This window comes from Lissotriton helveticus, chromosome 6 (assembly GCF_964261635.1).
Source record: "Lissotriton helveticus chromosome 6, aLisHel1.1, whole genome shotgun sequence".
Taxonomy (NCBI): domain Eukaryota; kingdom Metazoa; phylum Chordata; class Amphibia; order Caudata; family Salamandridae; genus Lissotriton; species Lissotriton helveticus.
In genome coordinates this window covers 1,263,062,356-1,263,089,300 of record NC_136067.1, presented here as the reverse complement: position 1 = coordinate 1,263,089,300, position 26,945 = coordinate 1,263,062,356, and the positions used below count along the sequence as shown (strand labels likewise).

General features: G+C 47.8%; 1 protein-coding gene across 1 annotated transcript in view; it reads right to left on the bottom strand.

Annotated features, from left to right (window-relative positions):
• Positions 1-2,779: 2,779 nt before the first annotated feature.
• VTA1 (vesicle trafficking 1) overlaps positions 2,780-26,945 on the bottom strand; it is a 470,640-nt gene continuing 446,474 nt past the window's right edge. The window contains exon 8 of the mRNA XM_078648987.1: positions 2,780-3,284. Within this exon, the coding sequence (XP_078505113.1) occupies positions 3,139-3,284 (146 nt within the window). The 3' untranslated portion in view covers positions 2,780-3,138. The remainder of the gene's footprint in view (positions 3,285-26,945) is intronic.

The window sequence follows — 26,945 nt, the reverse complement described above, 5'->3', positions numbered from 1 at the left end:
CAGTTTAGATAATCTCATAAACTGTGCCTGGGGTCACAACCGGCAGTTTAACACTGCCACTGCAGGACACAACCAAGTCTGATTCATCAGTCCCTTTCTTCGAACCTGTGCCTCCTTCTGATGACGATCGCCGACCCTGCATCATGACTGCCACTGCTTGTAATGCCTCCACTCTTTCCTTTTCAGTCTGCAACGGACCTCTTCCTGGGCTCTCAGACCCAGACAGATAGTGTCTTGGGTCGGCCTTCCGTCTTATAGGCTTCCAGCCACTCCCAAGCTGCCTTAGGATTATCACAGAAGGGCGTCTTCCCGTCCAGCACTATCTGCAGTCGGGCCGGGAACATCAGTAAGTACTGGATCCCTTCATCACATAGAGCCCTTTTTACCTCCAAGGAGATGTGATGCCTTTGAACCTACAAGGTTTGGTCAGGGAACAAGGACATTTTGCTATTGTCAACCACGTATGGTCCCTCTGTGCACACTTTCAATAGCGCATCTCTGTCTTTAAAGTAGAGCAGTATGGCCCCCACTGGGTGTGGGGGCCTCCCTGGGGCCGGTGGTCTGGCTGGGACGCAGTGCGCTCTCTCTAAAGTGTAAAACTGCGACAATCCCTCTGTTGCAACCACCTCGCGGATCCATCCCTCCAGGTACTGGATCATATTTTTACCTTCCACTCCTTGCGGCAAACACAGGACTCTCACATTGTTCCTTCGGTTGCGTCCCTCTGCGTCCTCAGCCCTCCGCTCCAGAACAACAACTCTAGTGGACAATTCCCCCATCTGGGTGGTCAAAGACTGTTGCGCCGGGGCAATAACTGTCAGGGAGGATTAGGTCAACTTAACCCTGTCCACCAGCTTTGCATGATCTGTCCTCAACAGACCCAGACCTACTGCCATGGTGCTGATGTCCTGATGCAGCGTCGCCTTGGTATCAGCAATGGCTACTAGTATTTTAGCCAATTGCTGTTGAACAGGAACATTTGAGGTCTCACTCTCCGACTCCTTATGTACCTGGTCGGGTGCTGTGTCTTTGTGGTCTGGAGGGGGCCCCAATAGCTTCCCTCTGGTTTTCCCCATCGCCAACGGATTAGGATATCCAACTGAGGCTCTGGTTCTCCACTCTCTATGCGGTCAGGGTGTAGCCACCAGAGTGCCAGCTACCCACCCCTCTAGTGCTCAGTCACAGAAGTTCTACACTGCTGGTGATTTGACACTACCGGAATACCCCTCAACGTTAAAATATGTTGCCAGGGTCTTCTGGGCCGCCGCACTTGTGCACTACTCTCTTGTCCCACACTCGTCGTACCGATGTCCAGACCTCAAAACCAGGTCCCCAAGAATCAGTGAAGTCAGATTGCAAAATCAGCGGGGGCCACACAGTTCTGCCTCACCTCTTTTATGGCTCTGCATCAGACTTGTGACTCTTAGTTCCAGCCAGGCATCCCACACAGCACCAAGCTGAAGGTAGCACTACACTCCCCTTCCCAGCCACAAATCACTACCAGGTGAAGCACGCGCCTCTTCCATGTCCAGCGTCGTATATGCCAACCCCAGAATATATTGTCGGCCTCCAGGGCCATCAGTAGCTTGCACAGACCCCAAGTTAGGGCTCAGGTTGCTGCTGTGCTCCGCTGTGGGGCTGCCCATCCCACACTGCAATTCCACTGCGTCCTTCAGGTGCAGCACGACGAAGCACCCTGTCCCTCCGCCCCACTCAGCCTGCCAAAGCGCCTCTGGCGTCACCAATTCTCCCAACCGGCCAGGGGATGCCAGCCGCCGCGGGACCCCCTCCACTGCAGCCGGGCACTCTCCGCCTCAGTCTACAGGCACAGGCGGGATGCAGCCCGCAACAGTTCAGCCAGGCCAATACTGTCACACTTTAGGGCCACACCACAGGCCTCAGGCCGCTGTTGGCAAACCCCAGGTCACCATGCACCTCAGGCAGGGCGCGCTGAGGCCCGTGCCCCAGCCAGGTCTGCCACTTCACTTCGCGGCCAGAGAAAGCCGCAGGCCACCATTTTGCCAAGGTCACGACAGCCTGTGTACCTGCCCCACATGGGGGAATACCTCTGTGTGTGTGTGTGGGGGGGGAGAATCCAGCCTCCTTCAAGCAGGCATACTGCCCAGTTGTTGTCACTGAATTCCCCGCTCCTCGGGCGTGTAGCAGCAGCTCGATGCCTCCCGGCGCACTCCGTACCTCACCTCCCCTTGACGCGCACACCGCAGTGCATTGCTTGGAGCACCCGGCCGGGACAGCAGTGTTTTCTCAAAGCCGGCCAGAGACTGCCTCCAGCAGGGGAACAAGGCACCAGCATTACTTCGCGTCTCGGGGACCATCGACCATCCGTTTACTCGTCCCCAAGGTCTGGGCCCAGTTCCGCTCCTCCTCCTCTGCTACGGGAGAGGCTCAGGCCGCCATTTTTCCTCAGCCTCGGCAATATACATACCGTCTCAAAGTTAATCACCTCACATCTCTGGGCCTCCAATCGGCGTAAACAAGGTCCCAGCTATCTCCAGCTGTCCAGGCACTCTGCAGTGCGTCCCCCAGGCCCCGGTGGACACCACGGTACTCAGGATAATCGGTCCGGCTGGCATGGAGGTCTCGGCTCACGTGTCTGCCATTGTTGGCTCTAAGCCACGCCCCTTTCGAGATAGATTCTCAATGTTGTTTAGGTTACTAATGCAAACTCCTCTACTGTGAAGCAATTGATTAAACAATATCCTGCAGGTTAGTTAACTAAACAATTTGAAATTACAAACTCAGACTCAAAATGTAACAGAATTATTCATTTTATTTTGTCAGTGCTGAAAGGGGATATTAACAATTCTTTACACCTGTAAATAATGTTGCCAACATAAAAGAAGTGTACTTTTTCGATCCCTGCTTTGGAGGTTATCAGCAACTTCATTTGACAATCCCAGGTCATCCCTGTGGTACTGGTGCCCAGTACAAGAAACGGTAGGGAAATGGGAAGAAGGTGGAGCGTTGATCAGTGCTTCGGGGACCGTTCGGCTTGGATGGAAGCTGTTTCGAGACAAGGTGGTCCCCATTGAAAAGTTTTCGTCTTACAAACTGATGGCATAATAGACGGGCTATCTCTTTCTTTAGGGCCGGACACACATTCATTTGAAAAAGGTTTCACTCTCTCCCTGTGGTGAGTAACTTGAGGGCCTTTTGCAAGTTCTGTACGGCGGTGTTGACGTCTTCGTACTGCAGTGCACTGCCGGCATACTTGCAATACTTCTGCGCTCGGGTGAAGTCTTCTGGAGTCAGTCGGACATCTCCTGTTGGAAGATTACCATAAGAAAAAGTTACAAAAGAAACAGGTCTGGTTAGGGCAATTATTCAGTAACATTTTAGGTCAATTAAATCTTTAGTTACATTATCTTGTTTTAAGCAATCTAGTCAAAACCTACAATCTGCCTGGCCAGTAACTTATCATTTTGTTTTTTCCCTAAATAAAAGTTGTCCATGGTTTTTTTCAATGGCACTATCCACTTACAAGACAGTTTTTAAACAAGTTTCTGATTCCACTGAGTGCCAGTCACAGGTAAGTGAATACCTTTGAGAACACCTCGTCCTTTTAATGCTGACAGCTGAACGAAGCTATTATCCTGTAGTAAACCGTCTACCGTAGTGTTATGTTCTGCGTGGAGCAGTGACAATGGCCGTCCTTGACTGGCATCCCCCATACCAAGGCACGGCTTCAGTTGTCACTGGTAGACATTCCGGTAGGTACACCAATGCTTTCATATAACTAGTTGGGATTCCATAGCAGAGGTTTGGCAGATAATTAGAGCATACCTAGGGTCACTTTGTGATGTTGTTATGTTGCATAGCTACTCAGGGGGTATCCCAGCGCTAAATCAGGCAGCCTGCACCCACAATGATGGTCTTATATGGATTGTTGAAAGAGCCATGTCTTTAGTTTCCTCTTAAAGATATAAAGAACGATTATGGAACGCAGTTCCAGAGGAAGTTTATTTCATGTGACAGGCCCAAGATGGGAAAAGGATCTGCCTCCTGTTGTGGCCTGCCGAATTTTGGGAACTCTCGTCAGACGCTCATAGGAACGTACATTTCTGGATGGGACCTATTTATGAATCTTCTCTCTCAGGTATCCAACTCCTGAAGCAGGCAAAGCTTTGTGAACAAGGACCATAGACTTAAAAAAGATCATTTTTTATGGGAAACCAGTGAAGAGCTCTCAGATGAAAGGACATGTGTTCTGGGGGGGGAATATTAAGGAGAATCCATGCGGCTGAATTCTGCAACACCTGGATTCTACCCAGGAGGTAATCAGAGGCCCATGCAGAGAGCATTTCCATAATCCCATTTAGAGGTTATTAGTGCTTGGACTACTGTTCTCTTGGAATCCTCAGACAGCAGAGGTAAAAAAAAATTCTGAGTCCGTAACAGCCCAAAACAAATCTGTGAGTGGAATAAAAGGGCATTATCGAACTGAATACCCAGGTTCTATACGGTACACGATTGGGGGCCCGTTGGGAGGGTGTCCTTTGGCCAAAATGTGCTGTGCCACGCACAGCTAGAAGTGGCTACACTGGCTGCCTCAATTCAGGGCCTAGTCAGTCCTTGTGTAGCACAATGTGCAGCCCACCTTCAGCTACCGGTTCCCACACCTAAATCAAATATGGGGTCCCCAGGCAAGGGTGAAACCAGTGTCTGATAGTGTCCCTGCGTCGTTAGTAAACTTCCACATTTGGGACTTTAGATCCTCCCACATACAGTAACATAAGCATCTACCATCGTACACGGGACTGTTTACCATCCAAGTACAGCTTGCAGAGTAGTGATCAAATTGCATTGAACGGAACTTTATCAAGGGGATTGGGATATTTATCAACACATATAGAATTTTGAAGTAGACTATCCTAGCCTCTTGATAAGTGAAATTCTGTCTGTAATCAAAAATGGGGGTTTAATTCACACTTCATCATGACATGTCAGTTTCTCATGACTGCACAGTAAGTTTGGGCAAATTATGGTTTCAGGCTCTGTGGGCAGGTATTCCAAGGTATTTGACAGAAAAGATAATGTTACAAATATTTCACAAATGTGTATATTTTCTCACTGATTTGCCTTACTGTCACCATAAGAACATCCTCAGGTATTGCTTAATTATCAATCAATTCAATTCCTGGTTTCATTTTCACACCATTTTGTATAGGGATACATACACCAGTCTCTTGACATGGAGTCGCCATCAATGCAAACATCTCCTACTGAATGCAAATAGCTGTGCATTTGATTTAAGTTTAAGGAAGCTGTGCGGTGAATCATATGTGATGCGTGTACTATGTGTACTTTACCTTGTGATTAGATTGTTTCAAGCCCTGCAATAGTCTATCATCCACAAATCTGTTCAAAACAAACCAAGATCCTGTTCTATAGCAGTTTTCAGCATAAAACAATTGGAGAGCAAAGGCCCACTGCCACTTGATGTTTCGATGTGTTATAGAGCACACCGTTACTCCAAAATGATTCCTAACGCGAAGACCGACAGGAACATCACAATATGAAGGAACCCTGACGAGAGATAATACAATCTAATTTTAGAAAAAACTGTTTTTTAAACGGTTTCTGAATTTCAAAATGTGATGACTGTGGAATGAGCCGCTAAGAAAGGGGAAGAGAGTTTCAAATGTTAGAGGCCAGGGAGGAGTTTTTCTCTCCCATTACAGTAAGTCGCTCCTTGAGGTCTGAAGGAGATCGAGTGAAGATCTAGGATTTCTGGCTGGGCTGTAGAGGACAAGTCAGAACTGAAGAAAAGCAGACCCAGTAACTCACTGAACCGAAAAGTCATGCGCAGGACTTGAATAATTTTAGCATCTGAAATCCTGTGGACTGTTTGAGATAGGTTCCCTATCCTTGAGCTTGGGGAAAAAAATTGCGGGCTTACAAATGTTGAACCAGCTGACGCCCCTGATAAAGACATTTAGAGATGCTAAAGTACAGGGCATTTCCATAATCAAGAAATTACGCTAATTGAGTTATGGAATAGAAAGGTTTTTTTCAGTCTCTTGTGGGACAGTTACCAGTTTGCTACAAAAGGCACTCTAAACATTTTATTGCATTTTTAACAAATTCCACAACACATTTGTCAGGACTGGCATTTCAATACATGCGGTACTGGTGTAAAGTATCGTCCTTCACCCTTCAATCACACTATCGCACTGTATCAGGGACATTTTAACAATTAGAACTGCCTGACATATAGCTGGAACACCTCTCCATATCACACACCAATCAATCACATTAATATATGGATACATCTTAGTGCCTCCTTTTATCCCTCAATCAACCACCACCTTTTCACTGAAATTCCCGAGTTCTTTACAGGTGGAGGATGGATTCTGCCCCCATTCCAGAGGGAATTTCCACGGCCCGGGTCTTTGGAAGGTCTTTGGGTCAGACTGGGACAGAAAATGGGCCTGGGCACCAAAATTAAAGTGACCCCTGTTAGTGAATCAAAGACCTCAAACCGTGGCCTACATTTGCTAATTGGAGCAGTTTTGAACTTGTAAAGATATGCTGTATAGGAAAAGACATGCTGCACAGGTGCTCTGAAGGGTATGGAAGACTGCATGCATTTGCTCTTGCTGCTGATAATGTGAGAAAAATAAATAGAAAAACCAGGCAACCAGACCCTAAGCATGCCCTCAAGGAGCCAAAAATCTGCTCACACAATGACCTGCTACGCCTCCCTTCTGCCGCTGCCAGACTGCCACACAGGCCAATCTGACAGCGGAGGGTCCTATAGATTCACCTCCTTTTGCCCTAGTCTGTAGCTCATAGAAGAGAGGGAAGTGACGTCTGTGCATGGCATTTTTATGTCTCGCCTACGCAGCGCGCATGTGTTCCATAAAAAAAAGACCTTTAGTAATGGATTCCGTTTTTCAGGCAGAAACGTGCACGCATTGCATCGCTTTGAATGCAACGCGTGCACGTTTGGCGACTCCCTTGCGGGAACGAGCTTTGAAACAATGTGTTTATAATTAACATATGGTTCCTGCTCGCTCCCGCAAGGGAAACAAGTGCAGGCCCCCTCCTCTCTCCCCTCTCCCTGCTGCCTCCTCCTCTCCCATCTTGTTTTTTTTTTTACTTTCAGCGCCGCACGCCACGCCTGTAACTTTAAAGCATCCAGAGCCTTCCAAGTTCAGAGGCCCCTCTTTCATATCAGTGTGAGTTGGCAAACATTGTTTCTCCTTTAAAATAATAACGGTAAAGCACATTGAATGGCACGATTTGAACCCCCACCGTGGGGTTTTTGTCCAGGGATGCTGTGAATAGCCTGTGAGCTCTACCTTTTCTGTAAGGACAGTGTAGGAGCAGGAGAAGCTTGATGTGACCCTCGAGAAAAGACAAAAAGAGTGTTTATACTTAAGCTCCAGAGTCGTACTAAGGGCAGGCTTTCCGTGGGACAGCCACCCACAGAGCTGCAGCCCGGGCTACGGCAAACGACAGAGAGAGAGGGAGGGAGAGAAGAGAGAGGGAGAGAAGAGAGAGAGCGCGAGAGAGGAAGTCTGTGTGTGTGTAGGGGGGGGTCCGACAGCCCTTTCATCCCAAGTGGCATTGCACGCCCGAATAAAACAAAATACTGCACAACATATTTTTCTTATTTTCTTTGCAGAATGTTAACACATTAAGATCACTGCACGTGTGCTACAGACAATGAGATTAACTTGGGCATTTTTACATAGCATTTCATACCGTACATTTGCGGTTTCTAAGCTCTGTAAATAACTGAGTTTACTGATACCAAGTGTAAAGGTCCTCGATTTACCAATCTTGAGGGGAACTCAGACAGAGCTGGTCTGGCTGGTATTAGAATTCTACCTGCAAATTAAATTGACATCAACAGTGAGCGTTTAATTTATTGACAAATCTTACCGGCTGTGGAATTAAAATGTTTTTATGGAAACTATCGCCTACATTGTATTGTACTGTATCGCATCGTATTGTAATTGCATTTATAGCGCTTACTACCCCTGACGAGGTGTCGAAGCGCTTCAGAGGCCATAAAGGTTTAGTGTCGCATTAGTATAGTGAAATATGAAAGTAATTTGAGTGGTGATAATAACATTGGGTTATTGTTTGCTCATAAAATCAAAAACAATAGGGGGATAGAAATTAAACCAGGAGAGTATTCATCCTGTAGATGTGGGCCTTTTCATGACGGGCAGAATCGAACTAAGCCCCCTCTTGAAACCGCACGGATCCGGTTTCTGACGTGGCTCCTACACATTGTGCTACTGTGGTTGGACCACCATGGAAATATAGGGGAGGGGCGGTAGTCAGACTGGTGGGAGCTCTGATCTCTCACGTTCCTCTGAATGCATGTGAAGATTGACATATGTGGGGGGTATGTGGCATGTTATGAAATAAGGAACAGGCTGTCGTCGCACAGAATGGAGCATTTTATGTTTCTGCACTTTCTGTATCTGCAGAGTTATTATAACTCAAACTAGCGAACATGCCTTGTGTTATATAACCACGAAATGCAGTTTTATAACAATGTAAAGCACCATGCCAATCCGGTCGCCTGAATGCTATTAGCTGGAGACTTCAATCCTGGACGTAAAGAAGCCACACTAGTGTGGTGTCCTGTGTGAGATTTCTATGTGCAATGCAACAGAAGCGGAATCCGTTTTTTTAGGTTTAGCCTATAATCCTGCTAAATTCCTATTTGCAAGTGGACAAGAAAAAAGTGAAGTCCGCCTTTATTTTGCGGAAACTTTTATCGGGTTATATTAGCAGGCCGATATAATCAGGAAGCATGTCATGTTTCGCTGCGTGATATCGCCTGCCCTTTGCCTTTATTTATATCTATGGCAGGCGGCATATCATCAGAATTCGCGTCAAGAACCGCTTCGATTTACAGAGGAATGAAACAAAAATCATCCAATTTGTGACGAATTCAAACTGGTGTCTTGTGGAGGTGGGGTGTGTCCCTTGCCTGGGGTGGAGGGGACGCGCCTTCTAATGAACGCGGCAAGGAAACCTGACCTAAAAGAGATGGCCCCTGCGCGCCGCTGCTGGCTCCCGAGATCAAAACACTCTGGAAGTAAACATTTCCCGAAAAGCTGGGATATCCACACGCCTTTGGCCAATTGCGTGCTAAAGTCAGACGCAAGGCCCAATAACATGTGAGCACAAGCTTGTAGAAAAGCTGAAGTGATTCCAAGAGGCTGATTTCCTAGAGCAGCTCTTGCGCGCTGAGCTAGGCTCGACCTAAAAATGGGAGAGGTACCTTAATGTTAAGAAAAGGGACATGTCACAAAGTAGATTTATATGTGATTAATCAAAGAGGACTAGCTTAAAGTAGTAGATTTACCAATACAAAATATCTGCCTTTCCTTAGCACACATTCACTGACTCATATCATTCAGAAATAACTACGTGACTTCTGGTTAGAAGAAAGAATGCTTGTCACTAACCAACATATAAAATGTATCAATAAACACCGATACCTGTATTTATGTAAAAAAAAAAATCAGACTTATTGCACTTTTTTTTCATATGCAAAAATATAATACAATATATATCGTACTGAATTGTGCTGAATTTAAAAAAAAAGCGGGCTTACTTGTGTCAGGTTCTCCAAGATATAATGTACTCGCAGATATAACCACTGATTTTCATTTTAATTCTCTATTATCTGATCATTCTATAACATAGTATTAAAATACATCAATAATTAAAAAAAATAATAAAAGATTCAACTATTCAATATCACATTACACCCAAATTATAGCTTAAAAATGAGCTGTAATTTGGATGTGATGTTATGTTGAATATTCATTCACATTTACAGAAGGTTTTTTCAATTGTTAATATTATTTATTTTTCTATGTAGTGGCGTACCACTTCAGTATGCTTCCCTGACCACTAGTTATGAACCACTGCTGCAGGAAACCCAAGAAACCAGTTACCACTAATACTCGGTCCCGACACCCTGCCTACACCTACATAGGGAAATAGACAAAGGCCCAAAGTCTGAAGGCGAAGCGGAAGTGAGACCAGATTCGGTCACACCACGAAGAGGAATGCTAATACCTCTCATCGCCTGCATAGATGGCTGCCCTTATTGAAAAAACACAATAATTATATAAGGGGTCTGGTAAAAAAAATGTGTATCATAGTACCTATGTCACTACATCAAGCTTGTCATCTGAGTGACTGTCTAATTTCTCTACTATTTTCCTACTGTCAAACTGCGTGTTCTCTGTAGTGCGGCTTGGGTCTTCCTTGGAAAACACAGAGAATAAACCTCACAAGCCCTTGGACCTCTGGCATGAGCACCCAGCTCCAAGTCGGAACAACCTCAACCTTACCTTACTATGATACGGTTTCTGCACTGGGTCTATGCTATACAGCCTCCTCCTACTCCAGAGAGTCATACAGGCTCTTCCTAATTCGAGACGCATGCTGACTCTTCCCAATTCAGAAAGGCATAAAGACTCTTTAAAAATTTGGAGAGGCAGACAGGCTCTTCGTAATTCAGAGGGGCATGCAGACTATTCCTAATTTGGTGAGGCATCAAGACTCTTCCTAATTCGTAGCGGCACACAGACAATTTCAAATTTGGAAAGGCCTACACGCTCTTCCAAATCCTAGAGGCATACAGACTATCTAATTCAAAGAGGCATACATATTTGTCCTCATTCGGAGAGGCGTACAGACTAATTCATTTGGAGAAGCGTACAGGCTCTTCCTCATTTGGAGAGGGTTACACGCTCCTCTTCATTAATGAGGCATCCAGCCTCTTCCTCCTTCGGAGAGCCTTCCAGACTCTTCCTCATTCGGAGAGGCGACCAGACTCTTCCTCATTCGGAGAGGCGACCAGACTCTTCCTCATTCGGAGAGGCGACCAGACTCTTCCTCATTCAGAAAGGGCGACCAGACTCTTCCTCATTCGGAGAGGCGACCAGACTCTTCCTCATTCGGAGAGGCGACCAGACTCTTCCTCATTCGGAGAGGCGACCAGACTCTTCCTCATTCGGAGAGGCGACCAGACTCTTCCTCATTCGGAGAGGCGACCAGACTCTTCCTCATTCGGAGAGGCGACCAGACTCTTCCTCATCCGGAGGGAAGTACAGACTCTTCCTCATTCGGAGAGAAGTACATACACTTTCTAATTCAGAGTGAATAGTGCTTTAAGCACTTCTTAGCTCTTTCCTTACAACTATCAATGGACCAAACATGCATGTTACGACTTGCACTCTGGTGCAAACTTGATTATTCAACTGTTCTAATCATGCCTAAATGATACTTGTGCACACGACATATCTAAGAAGATCCCACTGCTAGACTATCACATGGATTTTTCTAAAGAATATGCATGTCTTGCACTAGTTTGCTGTTCTTTTTCACCTGCTTGAGGTGCAGATCCTGCATGGCAACCGCAACTGAAGACAATGCCTCCTGATATGAGTGGAGCACAGGCAGACACTCAACGTTGCCTAATGGTGCCATGATGATGCGTGGCATATTATTCACAGTGCTGGAACCAGTAACTGCTGCTACGGGGCAATAGCGATGAGGCGGGGAGGTTTAAAAAACAAAAGGGTGAAAAAAAGAAAATTTAACATACCTTCCCAGAAGCCGCCTCTCCTCTGTCCTTCTGTCCACAACGCAAGAAACATGAATCACCCAGGCTCCTAGACTCCCCTAGCCAATCACGACCCTGCTGTCACCAGCATGACAGCAGCGTAGTGATTGGTCTGAGCACCGTGGTTCAGCACTCAGGCTGGGAGGCTGTGCATGTTCTCCACCCAAGCTGTTTTTTCATTTTAGCCATGAAAACAAGTACCAGCAGTTCAGCACATTACAGTAGGAACGACAATACACAAACAGTTACATGATTAATCTAGCGTCACACAACCCCACAAAATCTTACAAGATACAGATAGTTGGCGGGCGACCCAAATTTAAGCCATAATACCAATCCATTTGCCCCACATCCTATGGTATTTTTTTGGGCACCCCGTGCTTCATACATAGGTTTTTCCTGTGTAGCACACCAGTCTACCCCCTTCCGCCATTTCCTTAGGCTAGGTGGATTAGGGCGTTACCAATTGGTGGCTATGTCTCGCTTTGCGACAACCATAGCCATGTTAAAAAGTAGCTTTTAGTTTCTGGACGCATCCAGCCCATCCGTAATCCCCAGGAGCGTGTGTCGTGGATCATGGGGAACTTCCCACCCCAAGACTTCTGTGAGTTCCTCCTCAATGCCCCACCAGAATCGTGCCAGTTGGGGACATGCCCAGACCATGTGGAAGAAATCCGCCTGGTCTTGGCCACAACGTGTGCAGGAGGCAGTTGGGTACAAGCCAGCCTTGTGAAGACGTTCAGGGGTTAAGTAGGTGGCGTGTAAGTAGTACAGTTGAATCAGGCGAAGCCTAGCCAATGCGGTGACCATCTAAGGCGACACGAGCGCGTCCCTCCAGTCGTCCTCCTCAAGTGTACCCACCCATTCCTCCCATTGGTTTCTTAGTGTACGGTAGATGCGCGAGATGCCCCCTTCCCCAAATTACCCATCATAATCTGCGCCTGGGGGGGGGGGTTAGTCTGGAACCGCTGTGCCGTCTGTTATGTGTGAATGGAGAGCGTGGCGCAACTGCAGGTACTTACTTATAAAATTGTGACGGTTGTAGGGAAGACCTGGACTGTAAGTCTTGGAAGGAGCACATATGGCCGCTAGCCCACACAATCCGAGTTGGGAGATCCCGGTTAGGTCCCAAGAGCGAAACCCCCTCAGCCCAATAACCTCCGGGAGCCAAGTACCAGGCCAGAAAGGCTTGTATTGGGTTAATTTATGTGTCCATTGGGAGTGGCGTAGTGATGCCCGCCAGGCCAACAGCACAGTACGTGTAGCTTCTGGCAAGGTGTAAGTTCTGGACCTTCCTTACATCATAGATTGGATACAAGGCAACCCAGCTCACTCAGCTCGAGTCTGTAGGCTGGATCAGGCCATCCACTGTTGAACCAGTCATGGATTGTGAGGAGGTGGGTCACCAGATAGTATAGGTGTAAGTTGGTCATCCCCATGCCCCGTGGAAGGGCGGGATCCGGCAACGGGCGAGAGCTATACGTGGCCACGGACCCCCCCAAAGGAATTTGGTAGCTATGCTGTCTAGCTCCCGGAACCAAGCCCGCGGGATGCAAAAGGGGGTATTTTGGAGGACAGAGGAATCCGGGGAGGAGAATCATTTTAAACAGGGCGACCCTCCCCAGAGGGTTTAGGGGGATAGAACAGTAGTTCTTAATGTTATATTTGCAAAGTAGTGAATGGAAGTCTTTGATGTAGTAGTTAAGAGGTTTAGTGCAATAGCTATGGATACCTGAATTTGCCCAAAAGTGCCCGGTAATTATGAGATGTCTTCGAATTTTCAGTGCATTTTGCTAGCATAAAAAGGCGCACACAGTAGTCTGGGGAAAAGTATGCAATAAAGGGACACAGCCTGAACAACGCGGGTAGAATCTTACATGCCGTTCCAACGCAAGTGCAACCACGCTTGCCTTAACAACACATATGCCTCAACCACGCATATGTGTGGTTAAGGGAATGTGCGGGCCAGTAACAGGAAAAATCAGTAGTGGATGCAGTGAGGTAAGTGGGGCTGGGGCAAGGTTTGGGTGGGTCGTTTTTAAGGGTTGGGGTAGTGTTAAGGGCTCAGGTTTAGGGCTGGGGGGGTCGGGGTTGCTTTCATGACTCATAGGGGGGTTGCTTTTAGGACTCATGGGTGGGTAGGGTTGCTTAAGGGGAGGGCCAGGATAATTTTACGTCTGGGTCAGGGTAATTTTTAGAGCTCAGGGAGGGGTCGAGATAGTTTTTATGGCTCGGGGTGGTCTATAGAGCTTGGGGGGGGTCAGGAAGTTTTTAGGGCTCGGGCGGGGTAGTTTTTAGGGCTCTGGGTACCTTTTAGAACTCTTGGTGGGTTGGGGTACTTTTTAGGGCTCAGGGGGTCGGGGTAGGTAGGGCTTGAGGGGTCAGGTAGTTAGGGCTTAGAGGGGCTCAGGGTACCTTTTAGGGCTCGTGGGTTTGGGTAGTTGTTAGGGCTGGGGTCGTTTTTAGGTCTCTGAGAAGTTTTTAGGTCTCAGGTTAGTTTTAAGGGCTACGGAGAGAGTGGGCGTTGGGGTAGTGGTTAGGGCTAAGGGCTGGTGGCATAAAGTGTGAACTTTACCACACATTCCTATAGCAGTCATGCCTTTACCACAAAATTGCGTGGTACGGGAATGCGTTGTTCAGACGCATTTGTGGTTTAGGCAGCGTAGTAGAGGCACCTGTGGTTTAGTCATGCATGTTTGTGTCATACAACCTGCAATAAGAGATGTCATGTGTACCTTATGTGATAAGAGAGAGGGAGAGGGAGAGGGAGAGAGAGAGAGAGAGAGAGAGAGAGGAGAGTTTGTGTGCATATATTACCCACGCTGTGAGGACCAGACTGGTCATCTTATCATGGGTAAACCCTGACAGAAGCAGAAAAACACTATCTTTGTGAGGACCAGTCAAGGTAGTGTGCTGAGGTACTTTCGAGCGAGTGTATCAAAATACCTAAAAGTGCAATTATATTTGTCCCGATCCACTTTATAACCTTCCCTATTATCAAAGCATGCATGGAGTTAGAATATTATATACACACTTCATTATGGTCAATGGCCGGTCCTCATAATAATTGTGGGGGGGGGGTTGTAATTAAGCATCCTGGACAACAACATGAACGTACTGCAGTTCTATCAACAAGTGGATTACTGGATAGCAGCTATGGTAAATTGTAAATACCTTGGCAGCATAATTGTGCACTGAGGGGTGCATTTATAATATCATGTACCATGCAGAAAGATCGGAGTGACCTCAGTTTTATGTTCATTCTGCTAGCATTTGATCGAATAGATCATCCAGAATGCTGGTTGTATGATGCAAGCGCACACAATGCAGTGTGTATTTTCTAGTAGCGCATAAGTGCATAGTTTCCAGTATGCCATGCAAATGCCCAATGTGCAGCATTTAACTTCACAGTGTTTCAGATTGCTTTTTTTATGCCAGTGTTGTGGGATTGTGTTTGTAAATATAGCTTTGTTTTCTGTTGGCAGTGTTGCAACCGAAGAAGGTGGTAGGAAACTGTATTGCTTTGCTGTTTGTCATTTGTCTAACAATGGGCTTTCTCTAAACCTCTAGGCTGCCTGCTCCTGCATGCTAGGGATGTTGTAGTGAGTGGTCTATGATTTGTGGGTCTGATCACTGACGAGTGATATTAATGGCAGAGCAAAGTCATCACTGCTTATGCTGCAGGGTGTAATGTATGTACATCGCTGCAGAGTACCCGGATTAACAGACTGGGAGACTCTGTGATCTCTGAGGCTAATTTCGACCGGTCACCTCAGTCGACCATCTTGCAAGAGGCCTGATTAGGTCTCGCCTTTACCATTCCGAAGGAATGGGAAATGGCGAGAATTCAAGTGCTCGAACTGATCGTGAAACCACCGCTTTTTTTCGTGGCGTTTTCTTCGAGTGCACGTGGCCACAGGCACGCGCTTTTGGCCCATACACTTTCATGGCCATCTGTTCCTCAATGTCCCTCCCACCCTTCGTTTGATCTTGCCGCGAGTTCAGGCTAATGGCCCTCCCCCCTCCCCCAGCACAGAGCGCGCATCGCGGCCGCACAGCACATCAAAGGGCTTATCCCAGCGTGTGCTGTGCGGCTTCTCCTCCCCTAATTATGTGGCCGGCCGTACTTGTGTTTCCCGGCCGCTTCCCGGCCGCTCTTGTTGGCTTTGTGAGCTGATGGCATATTTAGTTTACACACACAACGTTTCTCTCGATTTTCTAGTTGTCTGTATTAGGAATATATATATTTTTGGGCTTTTCTAACAAAACGCACCTAGCTGTTGGCATTTACTTTAGAATTCACGGATACATGGAATCTTTAGTTTACAAACAGTTTCCCTCGATTGTCTTGGCTCGTTTTCTTTGTTTCCTGCTCATCTCTTCATCTTATCTCATCACATTTGCTGTGCAGGCAAAGACAGAGTTCAAAAGTCAGATGCTTTCCGAGAGCGCCTGTTCGTGCCCGAACCCCCTTCCTGCTTGCTGCTTCTTTTCTTCTTTCTCCCCTTCGTAATAAAGTGGCAAAGATGAAAGACTCCTCCATACATTTTTAACTGTTTTAATCCTTGTTCAAAGCGCTATTTGCTCTACACTGTAAAATGTTTTGTACTTAAAGGCGCAACACGCATCTCAAGTCTGTCAATTCAAATATTCAATTTTTTTTTTAAGGAAATGCATTTCGCAGTCAACCATGAAACTGAAGCCTTATGCCAACAACATCCTACTAACTCACTTATCGCCCTGAATGTCAATTTCTAATTTATCACAAGTGGTTATAGAATTCAAGGTTCTCATGATATACAATAAACTGGCCAAAGTGCAACTCAATGTCCATGTCTAAATATAGGACTGCACACTCTATAGAAGACTACGTGTTAAGTGGATTACAAAGAAATTGAATTATCAAGGCATTTTAACCAGCAGGAATATACATGAGATGATTACAAATAACCTTAAACCATTGCAGAAATAACTATTCTAGTGAAATAGTAAAAATTGCAACTCTCCCTATGGAGTAGGATTGAAAGCATTACAATGACAGTCTTACCATGGTCCAACTATGCCTTCGATATACTACCCTTAGGAGTACCTTGAACCACAACAAATTGTATAAATTGTATAAGGCTGCCAATTATCAACAAGCATTGGTATAGCCAATAGGTCTCACTTTTGGGAACTTATAAATATTTAGTTATGCAGCACAAAATCCTTGGTGCAACAACATCAACTGTTGCATGGCTAAACACTTATAAGGTCCAAAACGGCGAGACCTATTGGCTATGCCAATGCTTGTTTATTATCTGGACCCGTGGTAAAGATAGAAATGTGGTGAAATTAAAGTGTACTGCAGCATTCATATAGCACCTCAAACCCACGACAAGGACTCAAAGCGCGTAAAGGTAGTTGAGTAAGAGACTATTCACATTTGTGCATCACATTTGCTAGAAAGGCTTATAATCTACACTACACGGAGTAGAAAAGAATGAATCTACACTACATGGGGGAGAGAGGATTTCAAAGAGGATGTGCCACATCCTCTTGGGAGTCATGCAACCATATATTAAATTGATACCACTCCTCCTGACTACACCATGACTAGAGACCCTGTTAAGGGTCCCATCAGAAGTTTATGTTGAGTCTTATGGCTATAAGCAGGGCCACTAGAATCATTTTGTAACAGTATTACTTTGTTATTCTGTCAACTTTAAACTTGGCAACATTGTCTGGACATTGGGTGCACCCCATTAGCACTAGTTTAACACCCACATATAGCAATAAACAAAATAAAGTTTATTAGACCAGCTTTGCAAAGGGCCTTCCACTGAGCAGCAACAAGTGTCATAGCATTGAATCGTTTGGGCTAGAAATGAAATAAAAGTGGTTAAAATCTGTAGATTATGTGGTTGATGATGGATTATGTGGCAAATCCAAAACTATGCGAAAATCACATAATTCAATGGCCCTGCTTATAAATGTATGTGATATGTAGTTTAACCCATTGACACTGACGTGATTCATTATTAGGGCCACTCCTCAATGGGATTCAACATTCAGTGGAGTATGAAATGTCAGTTGGACTGTAAGCTAGTAAGGATTGCTGAAGTCTTTCCTACCTCCCTAGCCGTCAAGCCAAGCCCTAATATACCCATGTGCATGTAGCTATACCTACACTTTGTCGTTGTTATGACCCACATATATAAAACTATATGCTGGTGGATTAAAAGCCTTTAATGGGACTTTCCCAACGAGTCTAAAACCAAATGGACATATATTAGAAGTACAAGGTATCACCGAGTGTCTACATGTTCCGGCACGGTTCGCTGCTAATGTGGGATAAAACAAGGCCTGGGTCATATTTAAATTATGTGGGTGTAATTTCGGGAATTTCAGGCTACACTTGTTTCAAGAAATTCCCTTCATTCTGCCATGTCAATTAATTACGCAATTATTCAGCTGTTCTTGCCAAAATTACAGCACAGGAACAATATGAACAACCAGCACGCGACTGGCTGTTGTTGGCAGCACTTGTGTTTCATGCATCATCTTTAGCATGAAATTCATCCTTGTGTCAGAAAGTGACACCAACGCATTTCGCGCTATAATATTAGTGCTAAATGACGGACTAGCATTTCGTGTAATTAGGCAAAAGCAAAGCGCGTGAATTTTGCACACCCCTAGTTCACATCCGTATATCAGGATGTAAGGGGGTTTAGTGATTGATATTCAGTCATATCAAAGGTAAGTTAGGACTTCATTAATTTAGTATTGAAAACTTCATCACCTGATTTCGATCCCTGGTGTTGTGAGTAGTGCTTTTTAAAAACAAATTCTAACATATCTTAACCTCATCTACTGGACCATTGCTAGTGTAGTCCCAAGATCCCTGAGAAATCCACGTCTAGAGAAGACACTGTTCACTGCCTTCCCTGAACTCTGCGTGTGAGCATCCGCAGCCATACAAAGGAAGGGTTTTGTAGTGTGCGTAAGGTCTGAAAGGGTGCACCAGATGTGATGCGGCAAACCTAGGCATGGAATCAGTGGTCGAAGTGGGAAAACAAAAGTAGGGGAACTGTGGGTGGAGAATCAGGGGGCGGGAATAACCGAAGATTGAATCAGTGGGCGGAGTCAGGGGTGTGGCTAGAAATAGCAAAACATACCAATTTTTAGTACGTTTAGCATTTCACTGACCAGTTACAGCTTATAACATTATTTAATTAAAATAATGGATATGTTTATTTGAGGTTTAATTCAGGAAAAAGCAAACACGCATAGGGAATACAGGTTTATGTAAAGCATGTGAAATATAAGCAGGAACAACATGTTACCTTAATGCTTTTACTCTCATTGTTCAGAAATCCATGATTATTTTTGTCTCAAACATTGAGGTCATGAATACAGGGCTCCTTATGTACACATGTGTTAAGCAGGGCTCAGAAGAGAAAGGGACTCTTCAGGAGAATCTAGACGCAAGGAAACCCACAAAGGCTCCTTCATATTCATGTCAGCCAGCTAGCTGCTCAATCATAATAAAGCAAAAAGAACAACTGGTGGACAGAATCCAGAACAATATCATACATTCACCCCAGTACAGAGATCTGGGCCTAAATCCATTGTTTCTTTGCTCACCATGCCATTGCAGTTTGGACCCAGCCATATGCAAATCAGCCTTGATCCTGCACCCAATGAGAACAGTCCAGCCCGAACTGCCAGGCCAGGTCCTCCCTGGACCGGAATCAAGCATCCTAGGACCGGTTTTGGGCTTTCAGCCCTCATCAACCAGGATAGCTTGATTCCAGTGGCATGGAGAGCACGGGACTATTGTCTGAGCATACCTGTCCCACTCGGGGTGACAAATGCAAAAAGAACAATTGATGGACAGAAGGCAGAACAATGTCATACATTCACCCCAGTTCAGAGATCTGGGCTTAAATCCATCGTTTTTTGCTCACCATGCCATTCCAGTTTGGACCGAGCCATATGCAAATCAGTCTTGATCCTGCGCCCAATGTGAACAGTCCAGCCCGAACTGCCAGGCAATATGTATTCAAGTGTCTTTTCATTCGGGAAGTGAACACAAAGCAGTACCCACTGAACTATGCACATAACATATTGCTTTTTGATATGCATGGTACATGTTCTTTGCAGCAGGCATATTACCACTCTGCACTACCTTAGATGAGTAAAACAGCCACTAGACAAAACATGCTCCCATCTCTCTCCAGCAGGTACATTGATCACCAAAGTTATCTTGGCACTTGTATTGTTGACCGAAACCTGCTGAATATACAAAGAACTTTGCAGTGTTTTTAAAACTCCTGCACTTGTACAAAACCGGTCCCCCCAAACTAAACTGGCCCCCTACCCTTCCAGTCGCCCTGGGAAACGCCTGCTCCTGCCCTTTCACTGCTCCAGTCCAGTCAGTACTCCTGCTCATGCTCGATCAACACTCCTGCTTCGTCAATTCCCCTGCCCCCTCCCTTCTCCGGGCCCCTCCCTTCTCCTGGCCCGTCACTTCTCCTGGCCCGTCACTTCTCCTGGCCCGTCACTTCTACTGGCCTGTTCCCTTCTCCTGCCCTGTTCACCGCTCCTGCCCTGTTCACCGCTCCTGCCCTGTTCACCGCTCCTGCCCTGTTCACCGCTCCTGCCCTGTTCACCGCTCCTGCCCTGTTCACCGCTCCTGCCCTGTTCACCGCTCCTGCCCTGTTCACCGCTCCTGCCCTGTTCACCGCTCCTGCCCTGTTCACCGCTCCTGTCCTGTTCCCTGCTTCTGTCCTTTCACCACTCCTGTCCTTTCACCGCTCCTGTCCTTTCACCGCTCCTGTCCTTTCACCGCTCCTGTCCTTTCACCGCTCACGCCCGGTTACTGCTCTAGCTCATGCCCCGTCACTTCTCCTGCCCCGTCACTTCTCCTGCCCCGTCACCTCTCCTGCCCCGTCACCTCTCCTGCCCCGTCACCTCTCCTGCCCCGTCACTTCTCCTGCCCCATCACCAATCATGCCCAGTCATCTCTCTTGCCCCGCCACTGCTCCTGCCCCGTCACTGCTCCTGCCTCATCACTGCTCCTGTCCTGTTCACCGCTCCTGTCCTGTTCACCGCTCCTGTCCTGTTCACCGCTCCTGTCCTGTTCACCGCTCCTGCCCTGTTCACCGCTCCTGCCCTGTTCACCGCTCCTGCCCTGTTCACCGCTCCTGCCCTGTTCACCGCTCCTGCCCTGTTCACCGCTCCTGCCCTGTTCACCGCTCCTGCCCTGTTCACCGCTCCTGCCCTGTTCACCGCTCCTGCCCTGTTCACCGCTCCTGCCCTGTTCACCGCTCCTACCATGTTCACCGCTCCTACCCTGTTCACCGCTCCTGCCCTGTCACCTCTCCTGCCCCGTCACCTCTCCTGCCTCGTTCACTGCTCCTGCCTCGTTCACTGCTCCTGCCCCGTTCACTGCTCCTGCCCCGTTCACTGCTCCTGCCCCGTTCACTGCTCCTGCCCCGTTCACTGCTCCTGCCCCGTTCACTGCTCCTGCCCCGTTCACTGCTCCTGCCCCGTTCACTGCTCCTGCCCCGTTCACTGCTCCTGTCCTGTTCACCGCTCCTGCCCCATTCACTGCCCCTTTCCTTTCACCGCTCCTGTTCTTTCACCGCTCACGCCCGGTTACTGCTCTAGCTCATGCCACGTCACCTCCCCTGCCCCGTCACCTCCCCTGCCCCGTCACCTCCCCGGCCCCGCCACCTCCCCGGCCCCGTCACCTCCCCGGCCCCGTCACCTCCCCGGCCCCGTCACCTCTCCTGGCCCGTTCACTGCTCCTGCCCCGTTCACTGCTCCTGCCCAGTTCACTGCTCCTGCCCAGTTCACTGCTCCTGCCCCGTTCACTGCTCCTGCCCCGTTCACTGCTCCTGCCCCGTTCACTGCTCCTGCCCCGTTCACTGCTCCTGCCCCGTTCACTGCTCATGCCCTGTTCACTGCTCATGCCCTGTACACTGCTCCTGCCCAGTTCACCGCTTCTGTCCTTTCACCGCTCCTGTCCTTTCACCGCCCCGTTACTGCTCTAGCTCATGCCCCGTCACCTCCCCGTCACCTCCCCTGCCCCGTCACCTCCCCTGCCCCGTCACCTCCCCTGCCCCGTCACCTTCCCTGCCCCGTCACCTCTCCTGCCCCGTCACCTCTCCTATCACGTCGCCTCTCCTGCCCCGTCGCCTCTCCTGCCCCGTCGCCTCTCCTGCCCCGTCGCCTCTCCTGCCCCGTCGCCGCTCCTGCCCCGTTCACTGCTCCTGCCCCGTTCACTGCTCCTGCCCCGTTCACTGCTCCTGCCCCGTTCACTGCTGCTGCCCCGTTCACTGCTCCTGCCCCGTTCACTGCTCCTGCCCCGTTCACTGCTGCTGCCCCGTTCACTGCTGCTGCCCCGTTCACTGCTGCTGCCCCGTTCACTGCTGCTGCCCCGTTCACTGCTCCTGTCCCGTTCCCTGCTCCTGTCCCGTTCCCTGCTCCTGTCCCGTTCCCTGCTCCTGTCCCGTTCCCTGCTCCTGTCCCGTTCCCTGCTCCTGCCCCGTTCCCTGCTCCTGTCCCGTTCCCTGCTCCTGTCCCGTTCCCTGCTCCTGTCCCGTTCCCTGCTCCTGTCCTGTTCACTGCTCCTGTCCCTTTCATCGCTTCTGTCCTTTCACCGCTCCTGGTCCTTTCACCGCTCCTGTCCTTTCACCGCTCCTGTCCTTTCACCGCTCACGCCCGGTTACTGCTCTAGCTCATGCCCCGTCACCTCCCCTGCCCCGTCACCTCCTCTGCCCAGTCACCTCCCCCGTCACCTCCCCCGCCCCGTCACCTACCCTGCCTCGTCACCTCTCTTGCCCCGTCACCTCTCGTGCCCATCACCTCTCGTGCCCATCACCTCTCCTGCCCCGTCACCTCTCGTGCCCCGTCACCTCTCGTGCCCGTCACCTCCCCTGCCCCGTCACCTCCCCTGCCCCGTCACCTCCCCTGCCCCGTCACCTCCCCTGCCCCGTCACCTCCCCTGCCCCGTCACCTCCCCTGCCCCGTCACCTCCCCTGCCCCGTCACCTCTCCTGCCCCGACACCTCTCCTGCCCCGACACCTCTCCTGCCCTAGTACCTCTCCTTTCCTGTCGCCTCTTTTGTCCGGTCACTGTGGTCACTGCTCCTCCGTGTACAACATTGACAAAGGTGTCAAGTTCCCCACAGTACTCTGCTTGGGGAAAGCTCCTCTCTAATCACCAACTCCGATCTCAGGGGCACTTGATATGTTAAAGGCAGAGGGCGGGCGCATTGTCATTCTAAAGGGGCTAATCTGCCTCAATCGGAATGACAATGGCCTGCCCTCGGTCTGTGCGAGCTCAGGGGGGGCGGGGGCTGCTGCAGCCTCTGGAGTACAACAGAGAAGTGCGAGCAGCCCCGGAAGCGGAAAGAAAAAAGTTATCATTTTAAAGTTGGACTAGCCGTCCTGGGACGCTTTTTTGAAAGCAAGAAGTAGGGGAACGGACTGAACAATTTTTTAGAAGTAGGGGCACGCCGTGCCCTTCCGTCCCCGTCCACTTCTATCACTGCATGGAATAAAGCGGAGCAGTGGAGGACAGGCAGTACCTTTGAGCATCCTTACCATCTGTGAGTAAGAGGCTACTTTTGATGTATCAGGTTGGCTTAGTGTGGGGTATGCAGGCGCCATTTTAGTGTCATCCTCGCATTCTTTTCTGGAAAGGTCTTCCAACCGTTAACATAGTAAATGTGTCTAATAAAAAAAATTGTACATAAGGGAATCGCACATTTTTTTAAAGTCTCTTCTAGACATATGTAATCAGGGCTTTAAGTGCAGGCCCGGACTGGCCATAGCGGGCACCGGGCAAACCCCCGGTGCGCCGCAAGGGTGGGGGCCGGGTTTGGGCCCCTGGGGGCCGATTTTGTTACAGGGCCGTTTTTGCAGCATAGCTGCAATATGAGCCCTGCAACAAAATCGACTGAAAACCGACCCTAGCAAAGCGCTCGGCGGCACCTCCAACCCCCCCAAGTGGGGAGGGGGGGCCGGCCGAGCACTTTGCCAGGGCCGGTTTTGTTTCCCAGTCCGGCCCTGTTTAAGTGGATTGAAAAAACTAGGGGGTCTCTCAAAGGGGGGGGGCATGTAATTAAGGGTGTGGCTTAAATATACACAAGGTAAAAATCTGTGCTTAGCATGGTGTGACGCCCAACTGGTATTTTGCTGCTTCTGTCATTGCATACAGATATATAGTACAGATATAGCAAGTAACATTACACCTACAACAAGCCAGCGCTATTGGCTTTGCCAATGGTTGTTGTTTGTGTAAGATAAATCAGAAACAACTATGCTTCACTGTATAGAATATTGAAAATGCTTCAGTTCTGAAATGATGAGACTGTGAAAGTACTGTAGCGAGTCTCTTTGAAGTTACCTCAAAAGCAGTGAAGAGTGGAACTGCTTCAGAGGTAAGATTTTTTTTCCACCCTGAGGGCAAAAATGGAGAGTCCGATAGAGACCCGGTACGGCACCTGCTTTATAGAACTGTCGATGCTAAGCACTGGCAAGATCCGGCCCACTTAAAGCCCTGTATGTAGTTCAAATGCTAGCATGCACTGGCATGTATCGGTACTGATGACGGCCATCATTAAATATATTTAGTTTTTAGGTCTCACCTAGGCAGCGCGCATGCGCTGCTCTAGAAGAGGACCTTTAGGAATTGGTCAGCTCTTTTCCACACACTCATGCATGTGGCGGCATCCACCTTGCGGGAGCGAGCAGCGGCGCGCGCAGGGGCCATCTTTTTTTTCTTCTAGCTTTCACGTTTGTTCATTTTTGATCTGCGGCGTGTTTAGGGGCCATCTGCTTTTTTTTTCCTAATGTGCTTTAACTTCCACTTTTGTTCTTTTTTTACTCAGCGGCGCGTTCAGGGGCCATCTGGTTTTTTTCCTAATGTGCTTTAACTCTAACACAGCAGGATGCTCGCCTTCTTGGTCACACTCTCCTTTTAACTAGCAACTTTCTCTATGCCTTCTGTCTACATTTATCTTTCTCAGCTCACTTGCTCTCTCTTCTCCACCACCCTCCTCTGTGCCTCATCCCCCTCACTTCTTTACAACTTTTCTTTATCATATTCTACTGTTTACCCTGTAAAATAACTAAAAATTCAAAGCATGTTTGTAATATTCAGCGCTCACAAGAAAATTAAGGTAAAGGGGTTATTTGCTGGAAGTCTGTGATGTTGAAAGCCATCTATTAGCGAGAGGGGCTGTCAGTTTCTGAGCAGTGGAGAGATGTATTCAAGTAATTCATCCCTTGACTTGAGTGGGTCATAGAGGCAGTGATGCATTAACAGGTTTTCTACATGTCAGCCTTCTAGGATGTCTCGAATTTTTTTTTCTCCAAAACTGGGAAATTTCATGACCACAGGCAGATGCTCCTTCTCGCCTGTTATCATCAGTAGCTGACCTGGACAGGCAAATCATTGCATGGGTGCTGAGCAGTGAATATGGCGCGGTGTAAGATTTATATAATCACATTTGACTTGCAGGAGAGGTGTGTGCAATACAAGCATTTACGCCTAGTGCAGCTTCCAAGATCTTCTTCTGCTACTCTTTAAAGCCCTCTTTTGTCTCCCTGGTCCAGTGTGAAAAAAATGATTTTCCCCGATTGGCTTGGGTGACTTCTGAAAAATAGATGTTTATTCTATTACGTACCAGTGTTCACCCCTGTTCTGCTCTATTTCCCAGCCTGGTTTTTCTTGGACATGCAAGTGGTTGATTTTTGTTCAATCAAAAAAAAAAAAGTTTAAAAATTGACGTGCAGCTGTCGCTTGATGGAGCATTTCTCTCACCCTATGCAGGTTCTGTTAGTGTAAATGGATGCCCTTTTGTTTAAAGGACTGTGCACTGTCTCACGCGAGGCAGTTAAAAGGTTAATAAGTGTTTTAACTAACTACATGTAATAAAGTCACTTGAAAAACAAGCATTGGCATAGCCAATAGGTCTCGCCTTTGGAAACTTATAAGTATTTAGTTATGCAGTACAATATCCTTGGTGCAAAAACATCAACTGCTGCATGGCTAAACACTTATAAGGTCCCAAAGGCGAGACCTATTGGCTATGGCAATGCTTGTTTTGTTGATAACGCTAAACATTAACTTTCAGCAGCTTTACAACTAGTGTTCCTTTAGATGTTTTTCCTTTGGAAGAAATTCCTTTGGAGATTGGAAGGAGTGCGGTTAATTCTGATGCAAAAATCACAAAATGTAAAAACGATCAGGTTTTTGAAAAAGGTATACTCAGGTGCAAGTGGTCCAAGGAGGATAGGATGTAAGCCCTTCTTACAAAAAATGATTCATTCCAATCAGTGCTTAATTTGAGCCAGGGGTTTCCAGAGCTTGGCACTCTCACTTAATTGGTTTCCGGTGCTCGGCACAGGCCCTTAATTGTCAACACCACAGGTATGACAGTCTGCCACATTGTGGCGCTGCTCATCTAATTTAGAGACTAGCAGAACAACGGTTGTTTATGAATACAATATACATTAAAAAGTACTAACACCTTCCTCCGCAGCCATTCCTTTAAGTGTTGGGGACGTGGAATAATCTGAACTGTCGCACTTGCAGACAAGAGAGTTGTTTTGGTACCGTCATTGGTAGCAATGAAGGGCAATGCATAGTCAAAGTTGCAGTGGCCTCCTGGCCACGGCCCTGGAACTTATTATTTTATAAATTAAGCACTGATCTCCATACATAAAGAATTGGTGATTTCTGGGCTTTAAGTGAGCTGGGTCCTGCCGGTGCTGAGTTTTGAAAAGTAGGTGCTGAGACCAGGGTTGGATTGGGATTAAAAATCGGCCCGGGCAGGCTGAAAAAAAGTGGCCCACATTTGCATATTGCCTAGCAAAACACTACTTCAGCGAAATGTTATTAAAAAAAAGGGGTGGTGGTAAAAAAATGCACGGATTAGTTTACCCTGATGAAACACCTGAAAACAAATTAGGCCACTTTGCTCAGGCCCCCTGCTCCACTCAGTATACATATATTAATGGGCCGGCCCAGGGAGAGAAAGGGACTGACACCTATGCCGTTGATAAGAGGGAGATAATGGACGCCCATTTTCCTCCAGAAAGGCCACTCAGGCACCCACTGGGCCGCTGGCGGCATCAAACAAAGCAGAAACCGCCAAAATCGGCGCCCAGGCTGCGCAAAAAAGCAGCCCACAGCTCGATCTGGACACCGGCCCTTCGGGCATTGCCCGAGTGCCCTCGTTACCAATCCAAGGCTGGCTGAGACAGGTCTCTGTTGGGCTCTACAATTTTACCCTCACGCTCAGAGTGAAAAAAAA